The 11,628-nt window shown below is 43.9% G+C and overlaps 1 protein-coding gene across 1 annotated transcript in view; it reads left to right on the top strand.

Moving 5' to 3' along the window:
• ERGIC1 (endoplasmic reticulum-golgi intermediate compartment (ERGIC) 1) overlaps positions 1-11,628 on the top strand; it is a 72,269-nt gene continuing 60,641 nt past the window's right edge. Inside the window, exon 1 of the mRNA XM_009318553.1 lies at positions 1-68. Within this exon, the coding sequence (XP_009316828.1) occupies positions 1-68 (68 nt within the window). The remainder of the gene's footprint in view (positions 69-11,628) is intronic.

Below are 11,628 nucleotides of genomic sequence, written 5' to 3'. Positions count from 1 at the left end.
ATGGAGCCACTGATTAAGGAGAACAATCATGGAGGATTTCCTATTATGCCAAGCTTCAGAGGGAAACAGTAAGCAACGTAAAGGAAATGAGTGCATTTGCTCAAAATGAAAAGGTCAGCCAGCCACAAATTTTCAGCTTTGATATAAATGTAACATTTTAACTCCCATTTTTATCACAAATTATAGCTTCCCAAGGTCTTCAGGAAGTTGACAGAGAGATTGTAAGGTTATTGGGTGGTGTGAGAACGGAACTAACTATGATTTACAAACTTGTCATTGCAGCATATCCACTTTTGTGTAATGAAGAACAAAGCAACCACGCTAACAGCATCCCTTTTGCATCTTCATCATACAGTTTTAAATAACAGCTCCTGTCAGTATCATCAGAGAGATTCAGACCTTCCCCCTCAAAGTACTTTTGCCAAAGCAAAACCTTTGATACAAAATATTGTTGCATTGGAAAAAAAAAATGTACAGGACTCCTGGGTTCCATCCACAATACTTCTATTGCCTGCCTAACACAACTTAATCTGCCCGAACCTTAATTCCCTAGTTCATAAAACAGAAATAATAGCATTTAGCTTTCTGCCATGGGCCATTGTGAGAACTGGTGAATCTTCACTGAGTGTCTGAAAGATCACCAAATTAGTGTTGCCCAAACAAAAGGACTATTTCTATTAATGCAATAGTACCATTGGGATTCACATTATTTTAGTTATGTCCCAGCCTCCTCAGCTTTCACACAGCTCTGAAAAACAACTGTAAACTATTTGTGTTGGGTGAAAACAGATGCTGAACATGTTATGATGCAGGTGTAAAGGGAGTTTTGTGGGTTTTTAGCTCAGGAAGCACACAGCACACAAAGAGTGAAACCATGGCACTACTGAAGTTAATGGGAATACTCATAGCATGTAACACAAAACAGCTCCTTGTACAGCATCTATTGTATCTCACAGAGCCTCACTGAGACATAACTAAAATACCAAATCAAAAAGACTTCCAAACACTACCTCAGGACTAGACTGGTAGGACAAAATTTCAGTCTATGGTACTTGAAAGTATAATGAAAAATCCATTAGTGACTCACTTTTTCTAAGGATAGAAGGCAGCATACCTTATGAGTCAGCTTTCTGCTGAGAAAAAAGTCCTACCTTCAATGGACCGGGAGATACACCATTGAAAAGAGTGTAATTATCAGCCATTACATTGGCTGATACATTGGGACAGAGTGGAGAACAGGCGATGAAAAGAGCAAAAATATATGAAGGACTTAGCTCATGGAGGAACTCTTAGCATCATAAGACTGACCTTTAAACTCAGTGAGAAATGAGAGTTGAATCAATTCATCACCTGTCTCGGAAGTTTACTGCAGACTTCTCTGGAAGTCAAAGCACACATTAATTCTGTAGCTGCAATACTAACGAGAGTAGGGTTAAAATAGGTAGGACTGGTTGCCACAGATGGATGTCTGAATCAATTAGAAAAGGAAAAAACAAGACAAAGGTAAATAAACTAAATGTACTGAGCATTATCAAATTAGGATGAATGTAATGGATGAGAAAAATTTTGTATAGTGGTTCAGTCAGATAATATCTACAGATGAAGGAACAGAATCATATATAAGAAAAAACATGCTGAATACTGAGAAAAAGTGATATGGGCTCTGAAAGGATTTGAGGGAAGTTACTTGCATCTGTCTGAACAGAATTACACAGAGTAAATAAAGGGAGTCACTCTTCTGTGAGCTCTGGGCTAGCAAGGTAGGTTTTTTTTCATCTCTCATTTCAGCTCTTAAGTCCTTACTCAAGCAAAACTCCCACTGGAGTCAATTAAATCTTCCTTCTGATTTTAAACAACATACCTAATGCAAGACAAATCCTTTCTAGTTTGTCGACTTTTTCATACCTTTTGGCTCTCTGCAGTCATCTGCAGTAGTTGGACTATGCTGTATCTGCTAGCAATATACATACATATGAGTCACGGCACCCCAGAAATAAGACAGCTAAGGAGGTCAACATTTTGGAGGTTGGCATTCTTCTCTCTCATATTAGTTTTACATTAGATTCATTCCATTGTCTTCAGTAAACTTCAGCGTGATTTTTGTGTGGGTGAGTCAGAGAATTTGGTCCTCCACCTGGAATAATATTATCTGTGGCTTTGGATAGACACAATTCAACTGCACTGCTTTTTCACGCTTCCACTCCTCCTCATGGCTCTTGCCTAGGATACGCTGCCTACACGAGGCCATTAGGAGAAGGCATGCAGTATTATGCCACTTAGCAGCAGGACTTTTTCTTGTGCTTTGGATAAGCTAAATGAGTTTATTAGCTATGTCACAGATGACCCATAAATCTTACTAGAACTGATTGATTCCCAGGGAGAGAACGCTTCGCCTAAATTCACTACATCCCCCTTGCCTGGCTCCCCCTCAGAATTTACAGTCAGTGGCAAGAGGCCCAATCACTTTTGCAATTGACAGCAAAAGGCAACAGCAAACTTTCTCCGGGCATTGCTGCTGGGAAGGAATCTTCAGTTCCCGGGGTTTCACATTCAGATTCACTACCAGTTTTGACCTATTGCCCTCTCTGGGGGAACCACACCTACCTTACCCCATTTCCCTGCCCTGCCTCAAAGACAGAGGGGACATGGGAACGCAACATCACTGACGTGAACTTCATGTGGCCTCATTGGTACAACAGGACGCATCAGAAGAGGTTCCTCATTTACATAAAGCTCCAGTCATGAGTCATCTCCATCTTCTACAGCTCCAACTTGTCACTCTGACGAGTCTCCGGACGGCAAGTGAACGTACTGTACCGTTCGTCAGTCATGTGCTCACAAACGTCGGCCTGGCTGTTTCAGCACCTGCAGTGGGGAAATAGAAAATGTAAAATGTGCACAGAAAATTTCCCTGCAGCATGGGAAAGCTGTGTGTCTAGCTTCTCGTGCAGCAGAAGGGATCCATCCACTAATTGTTAACCCACATTATCACAAGTCAACACCTCGACTTTAAGCCTTTGCTAGCTATAGTTGAATGTCCATCAGCTGTCCATCAAATCTCTGTCCTCCTGGAGAAAAGTCTTATATTAATTGACATAATGACTTACCTCATTTGCCATGCAGAAAACTAAGGCCAGAGGGCTCTCTGCTCAGAACTGCTTAGAAAATTGGCTGCATAGCTGGGAAGAGAACTGAGGGATATTGTCCTGTACAATAAACCAGTGATTACTCAGTCGAGAACATCTTTCTCCATGTCAGCACAAAAGGCCAACACATCTACAACAGATGGACTAGGTATATGTCTGCTGTAACTCCCCCGAAGACAAGAATGGATTTCAATCTTTTTAAGCTTTTAAGTTTTAGGTTTAAGGAGTTAATCTCTCTGGGTACCCTGTGTTCTCCATGGAATGAGGTTACTGCTCTGAATTGCCTCTGGGGGAAACCTTTCCCTGCACATAGGCTTAAGAGGGAATTGAGGAAAATTAGTTTCACTAGACTAATGTTACCCTTTGTGAATGCCCTTGTAATGAAGTTTTCATCTTCCTGATGCTGTTCACGCTACTGTCACTAGCAAAAATCATCCACTGATATGGAAAAAGGGCAGCAGGGAAATTCCATTGAAATAAGTAGAAATGGAAACTTCTCCCCTTTTTGCATAGGGTTGTTCCCATGGTGATTTCAGGGAAGAGAGTGCATGAGTAAGAAGATGAGGAAAGGGCAGGGAAACACCAAATACTTTGAGTGTACACCCTCAAAGACTGGATAAAATTTGAAAATAGTTACCGTAGAATGGAAACATTTGGGAGAGAGAATGGAAGAAAGTGAAACACAAATGATGAGACTCATGTTTCAGTTCTGGAAAAATCACGATGAACAGGACAGTCATCTTTGTTTATGTGTTTGTTATACCCATACTACGAAGCCAACCAAAAGGGAAGGGGCTAAATAGTGTACCACTGAACCCAACCTAATATGCCAAGGTTTATTACCTTGGGCTCAATACTGCGATAACCAAAACCTGTATATAGATTTCAGAGTCAGCACAGGCCAAAGAATTGCCCTGGACATTATCTTTTTGGCAACCAATATTGCAGAATGATAAAATATGAATTTCAGGAGAACAGAACATGGATTTTTTCTAGGCCTTCTTGCTCATAGACTCTCGCCAAACGCCTGTAGATTGCACATCAGGCGATCACAATCTGTCCGTGTCTCTGACATATTCCCTTTAGTAGCCTCTGACACCAGAGATGAAAGGGTACAGACACCTTACTTTACACCATAGGATGCAGCAGAGCCAAACTACATTAACATATGGCAGCTAAGATTAATGTTTGGAAGTAGCCCAGTCTCTGAGTCAGACTGATCCTTTCTGTTCATAAACTTTAAAGTGCCAGGAAAAAGGTAAAAAAGTCCAATTAAAATAAACCCTGGCTAACTCCACTGCAGGATTATCATCACAGCATGAGGAGGGCAGTATTTTGCTCTTCCTTCTGCAAGAAGCTTGAGCCATGAAGTGGCCTCATAGGAGGCAGGGTGAAAGGGGTCTTCTTTGGCAAGGGTGAAGTCTGGAGACTGCTAGGCCTGGCTTCCTCTAAAGGTAGTGGGAGTTTTCTGTAAGTGTTTACCTGTTGCTTTGTTCAAGTCACTTTGGTTTAGTGATTTCTGATTATGCACACTGTCATTTGAAAGGGACCTTTCACTTGAGCTTTGTTTCTGATGAATCAGCTCCCCAAATACATCTCCTCTTAGCTTCTGCCATAGGCTGAAACTTCTTATCCTCACCTCTAAGTTCCTGCACAAGACTGCCTACATATCTGTGCTCATTTCTTCCCAATTCCTTTCTGCTGGGCATTCACTTCTCAAGCAGTTTCTCTCTTCATTCTTTCGTATCTTTCCACGCTTCTTTGCATGCTCTGTGTATTTACAGCACTCTCTCTCTCCATCTCCATCTCATATATGCTAGAGCCAACACTTTGAGATAACCACCAGTTTGGAGTCTCTGTTTGGCCAAATGGCAGATCGCTGAAGTCAGCAACAAGGAGAGATGCTAGATCGGATCGCAAGTCATCTGAAGGCGACCACCCAAAACTAACCCCACTCCAAATTGGAGGCCAGATACTGAAAAATCATACCCTAACAATAACACTTCAGAAATGCTGAGTCCACGGGCTCCAGGTGAAACCAACACAAGGCCAGAGACAACGACCTCTGGCTTCATTCGTTAGAGGGTTAATAAAATCTCTTTATAAAAGATTTTCTCTAGTCACACCCTGACTTCTGCAACAGATTCTTTAGCACTGAGAAAGCCTCCCCAATCCACAGACCATCATAGGACTGCCAAGCAACCAAGCGAGAATGATGAAAACACAAGTGCCATTTGCAGAAGAAGCAGCCTGCTAGCAAATCACAGAAGCAGCAATTAAAAATCCATATCCTTACTATGAAAAAGATGAAAAAAGAGTATGTATCTCTTGTCTGAAATGTCCCACTGGGCTTACTCAGCTCCCTGAACACTACACAATATCTAGAGGAAACCACTGAGAAAGCTGATAAGGCAGCACAGACAAGCATGCCAGAAGTAAGTTGGTGAAGTGCTATTCCAAATCTCACGCACACGGCCGGTCCAATGGGTCAAATGATGGGTGAGAACCTGCTAAGCTGCAGTAGCATGAATGGCTACCCACAGATTGCTGCAGTAGGATTGGCAAGTCTTCCAACAAAGCTCCAGCGCCTTCTTTGAAAAATTCCTCCTTGTCAAGGATTTGGTTTGGTTAACTTGTTTACTGCCTGAGGGCCTTTGTGGTGACCCAGCGCTATTGAATCCTCACATACTCATTCTGTTGAATAATGCTGGTTTCCATGTATTGCTGGCCACAGGGTAGCATTCCCTCCTGCTAGACAGAGACCTGAGCACAGCCTGACCTTGCATTTGGATGCCCGAGCTGGCTTCCACAGCTCATACCTAGGAAGAAGCCACCCATTCTGAGAAGGTCAGTTTTGATGCAACAAGCCAGGCACTTAGCATCCCCAGCCCCTGCTGACTTTCGCACTGACTCCCCACTGAGAGCATGCCGGTGCAAGGTCTCTGGGAGAGATCCAAAATAGCACTCAGGCACCAAAGTGCAACTTATGCAGACTGCTGGCGCCTGTGCTCATGAGAGCAACCCAGGAAAGCTCTGCCTCCCCTCCTCAGCTACGTCAGATGCTGTAAATGCCTACAGTTTCTGGTGAAAGCTTCTTTAGGCGCCAAAAGGTCTGGCGCCTTTTTGTGCCCAGCAGCCCCACTGCTCTGGGTAGACTGAATTCTGTCAGCTACTTCTTGCCTAAGTCCATCCAGAAATCAGGTGGGGGTTTTTGCCAGTAAGGTCTTAAGGACCCAATTTCCTAGGCATGCTGTGACTGAGTAGGACTCAAAGTAATACAGCAGAAGGGAACTCTCAGGAGTGCTTATGTGCTTATAGGTATTCAACATTAGTAAGTCATGGACCCCTTCACCAGTGTGCCAGTCCCAGTATCGTCACTGTTTCACAGCTAAGAGCCCTAACCAGGCACCCTATTCCAACACAAGAAATTTTGCGCTCTTGGTTATACCGTGGCTCAGCTTTCAGAAGCTGGGCAGAGCACATTTTCCTCCCTTCCCCTGAACGTCCTGAAGTTTCTCGCAGCACTCCCTGTTCAAAGGTCCAGAACTGGCTTCCAGAGCAGTGCTCTTCAGCACTTTGTCACTATTTAAAGTAGAGGGGGTGGCTCATCTCCCAGGCATATTTTCACTGAGAAGACTGATTCAGGTGCCCATGCCAAACGTGTTACTTAAACCCGTAAGCAAACACTTTTTGGTCCTGTATCAGAGTTTCACAGTGAGATATTCGGATGTTCCCTTCTCTTAAGTATTTCCTACTGGCTGACGTAGGCACCTCGCCACTTGGTGTACTAGCTAAGGGCACTCCAAGTCCTTAGGTTCCTAACTATCCCTCTCCAGTGTACAAGGAATTTAGGCATTTAACTCACTACAGAGCATTCCCCCTTTGAGAATCAGGTGCTAATCCTCAACTCTTCTTTGCTGCTAATCCCAAATCTCTTTGAGATTTGGCCCTCTGTTTTAGTGTTCAAAGTCCTCTATTACAGGACTTCACTCTAGTTAACTGTTAACTTGCATCTCCCTTTGGTCATGAGCTTTCATGTGTTCGCAGTCTCCTGAACTACATTAAACACTAATCAATAAAGGGATGCTGTGAAAGCATGAGGTAAGCCTGTGACAGAAGCTGAAACTTCTTTGTGGAGTTCATTTCCACAGTGGAGAAAGAAACCAAATACAAAAATGTTCTGCTCACTGTGACTTTCCCATAGTAAATTCCTGGCACCCAAAAGTAAAACAAACAAGCAAACAAAGAGAAACCATATTAAAAACAGGGTAAATTTTCTAGGGACTTTAAGAGCGCTAGATTCCCCTTAGCATTGCCCAATGATGTGCTTGCCCACTGTCACAGGACAAGGAAGAGTCCACGTGGCTGCACAGACCCCCTCCTCCATACTCAAACATACACACGGCAGCTGTACTCAGCCCTGTGATCTATCAAATAATCAGATTATTTCTTCTGCATATTGAACAGGAAGAAGAGAGGTGGTTGTTATGTCTTCTTAAGGAAAAAGCTCAGATACTCAATAAAGAAGGACATTACGTAGTAAGTTGAGTAGATACCAATTTATTCTACTGTCCATTTAAAGTCCAGTCTCACAATAATAGATGGACAGCATAACATCTGTGATAATGATAAACACATACTAACCTGCAACAAGACTTAAAGCTTGCTTTTTTGTTCCCTGGCATTTGGAAAGTACTGTCAACATGTAGCTTACTAAAATCCTAAAAGGAAGGGCTGAGCTTTCATTACTGATTATACTTAGCACAGCATTTGTATTTGAATTCTTCACCTACATGCGCATCCTGTTCCTTCAGAAAGATTTCCTCACATGCTGCTATTGATATTTTTAAATGCTTTATAACATTTTCTCTTCATTCTCTAAAATGTTTCTTCCTTTTCCTGAATGGCAGTTGTGTTTAATGCCTCATGCAGTCAGCGACACACCCTGCAGAATACAACACATAATCAAGTAAACACGCCCTGCAAAGCAATGCGCTCACTTCAATCCCCAACCCACCCTGACACGAGTGCTACAAGCATATCCTGTGAATAAATGCACAGGGGTAAAATCTCGTGGTGCGTACCCTGCCACACAACAACCCAAACAGAAAGCTACACTTCAGCTGGGAGCAAGCACACCTCAGTAGCAGAAGGGGCATAAGTGAGTAAGTACTGCACCTTCCTTAACAGTCACTGCACATTCCCAATTGATGAACGAAACCTAATTGACCTAAACGATGACTGTATGTACCCAGCTTTACCTTTAGCAAACAATGCTGCTCATGACCCAGTCACAGCACTTACAATACATTCCCAGTGCAAGAACCACAGCACAAGCCAGAGGCTAACATAAAACTCAGCCGTGTGTAAGAAATCACAAACAAAACAAAAGAGGAAATCACACACGAGTGTTACAAGATGTTACATTATCCAAACCCATGCTGAATGGGTAAGGATCGAGGTCACACTTTTTTGGGAAAGAGGAAATTTTGAGATTACAAAATAGAGATAATAAAAATTATCAAGGATTAATATAAACTGTATTAACGTGAAGTTAAAAGTAAAGAATAGCACATCACCTAGAAATTAGGAATATCTAGGAAACCTGGAGAAACAACGAATTTATGGAGTAAATATCCAGGAAGATGATTCAAATAAAGCACTTTTTGGCCACTTTTTTTTATAGGAAGGAGGTACCAGTTTTGTTGCTGTGAGGCATTAGTTAGGAATCCAGATAGAGTCATCCATGATCTGATTTATCTATAAGAAAGTGAACTGGAATAAGGAAAATATTCTTTTTTGCAAGAGGAATTACAAACACAGAATTAGGAATGAAGGGATTTGTTTGCTAATTTTAAAGCTGAAGCTGATCTTATTCTGTAGTCTTAGGTGAGCCAATTCATCCCTCTGCTTCAGTTTCTTCATTAATAAAAGAGTTCTGAAAATATTTACTTACTGATTTCACAGTAGCAGTTTGGCTCAATTAATGTTCCTAATGCAATTTGAAGAAAAACAATAGATAGTTTTAGGGCTACTGATGTCAGGAAAATGTTAGTTTATTGCTCACATGAAAACGAGAGTTAACTTTTAAATCAGTTGTCAGTATCAGTTTACTCATTCCAGTTCTAATGATGTGACAACCACCTCGAATAAACCCGTGCTTTTAGTTCCCATTCTAATACACAACATGATCTAAGCAGCCGCACCCAGCTGGACTGCGGACAAATTCCTGTTCTTATCTGAGGCTCGCTAGAAGCCTTATGTAATTAAACAATATTGTGATGAGGGTCTTATCTCAGGGCATTAACTTCTTCTTCCCTTGGCAAGGATGTAAGTGAGCTGGACCCAATTGGAAAGCTGTCCTGGCGCTGCTCTGAGCCTATTACTTTCTTCAGAGTTTGACCTTTTAGTTGCAAATAAAATCTTCACAACGTGAGCTCTTACTGTGCTCTGTTCTTCAGCCTTGACCCTGCAAAAGGAAGGACTCTTCAAGGACACCTCAAGATTTGTCTACCATACAAGTGAAGTGCTTTTGTAACCACTTCAGCACCCTCTTGGCTCCTGAGAGAGTTGATGCCTTTGCACAAGCCAGTTCATAACAGCTAATGGTATCGGGGCCTTGCCAGGAGCCCAGACGAGCACTTGGTTGTGTAACTCTAACTTGATAGGTACTGTTTTGTTTTGTTTTGTTTTTTTCCACTACAGATAGTACCCTCTGGCTATGCCTATGTAATTGGTTTGACCTCATGAGAGATGAGAATTGTCTCATTAATTTCAGTGGGCTGCTCAGTGTTGGAGCACAATGCAAAGTGCAGCAGGATTTCGTGGCTGATCAGTTAGCAATCTGCTGAATAAGCTTGCACAATGCGATTGGATAATTTAGATGTCTGAGATCAAAAAAAAAAAAAACAATTAGGTATTTTTATCTATTCCCTGGGGGCTTCTGAGGGATTGTGCCTTGTTATCTTATCCCTGGGATTCCTCCAGTTCAGTTTTGAATATTCCCAGCATGAATTATTATCTCTTGTTTTGAAAGACTATGGCATTGATTAACAGCTCTGACTCTTTGGTAGTTTTTCTCTGCTTGTTTCAATCTGATTTCTTTTTTTATACAGGTATGGGCCTTGTTTCTGGGTGAAAGGAAAAAATGGAAAGATGTGAATCTCTAAGTACAGAGATGACGACAGCAGGAAGAAGAGGAAGAAAGCTGCAGAAACAATTAGAAAAGCAGTACGTCGCACACAGCATATTTAGATTGCTGTCATTTCCCTCCTTCGCTTGCCCTGCTTTTAGACTTAAAAGGCAAGAGTAGTTGTATTTTGTTCCTGCACTGTAATCTAACATGCACCATATGTGAGTGACAGCACTTCTTAATACAGCAGTGGTCACGCTTTTCCTGCAGCAAAAAGTCCCTGACTGATGCTATTAGCTGGTGACATTATTAAGGGAAGGACCCGGGGCAGTGTATGGAGCAGTGCGGGATTAGCCAGGTGCGTTGTGTTAAACCTGGCAGGGATGCAGTCAGGCAAAAGCATCAGTACTTCAGGCAAAACAGCAAGACTGGGGAAATGCCTCGCCTAAAGAATGGGGAGCTTTTTCTTATTTTAATTCCTTGGTCTCCAATAAAACTGCAGAAAGATTTTCAAGAGAAAGTGACAGAGCTATGCTGGCACCAAAGGAGCTCGTCCTCTACCAGGGAGGGGTGCGTGTCTCAGTGGTGCAGGGGTTGCTCCTCCTTCCTTTATGGGCACTTGGAAGCGTGAAACTTTCCCCAGTCTGTCACTGGGGCTTCACTCTGTCTCCAGACAGAGAAAAGCCTACACCGCATTCACAAACATAAGCTGTTATTACTGCGATGCTGAGAATGCAACAGATGCCTGACAAAACCTGAAACACTGCACCCGCGCAAGCAGCCACGCTCCGGCCCGCAGGCCTGGGCAGTCCCGCTGGATCGGCTGGCGCAGCCCGTAACTGCAGGCAGCTCAGGATTGCTGCGGAGGAGCCAGCAGACTCCAACGCACCTTGCTAATGCGGGCAGCGACTGTGGACAGGCAGCCACACAGGGCTGAGCCCGCTCTGCCGGGCAGGATCACCTCCGGGCGGCCCCGGGGGCCAGAAGCCCTGTGGCTGTGGGGCAGCAGGTGCTGCCAGGGCCTAGGCAGGTGCCGAGAGGGCCCGCGGAGCACCGACAGGGCCCGTGGGGTGCTGTGGGCACCGAGAGGGCCGGCTGAGGGGGGCCACTGGGGCAATGGAGTGCTGGCAGGGGCCGTGGCGGGCTGAGGGGACCACCATGGGGTGCTGGCAGGGCCCTCAGCTGCTGGGCGCTGTAGGCATCGAGGGGGCCCTTCAGAGCTGTGGGGGTCCCCTCAGAGTGTGGGGTGCTGAAGGGACCCTGTGGGGTGCCATGGGGAGCTCAGCGGGCTCCGGGGTGGTGCCAAGGCGGCGGGCCGGGGCGCGGTGGGGCAGGCGAGGCCCGCGGGGT

The sequence above is a fragment of the Pygoscelis adeliae genome, unplaced genomic scaffold (genome assembly GCF_000699105.1).
Source record: "Pygoscelis adeliae isolate BGI_AS28 unplaced genomic scaffold, ASM69910v1 Scaffold42, whole genome shotgun sequence".
Classification (NCBI taxonomy): Eukaryota; Metazoa; Chordata; class Aves; order Sphenisciformes; family Spheniscidae; genus Pygoscelis; species Pygoscelis adeliae.
Note: the sequence above shows the minus strand (reverse complement) of the source record. Positions and strands in the feature narration are given on the sequence as shown.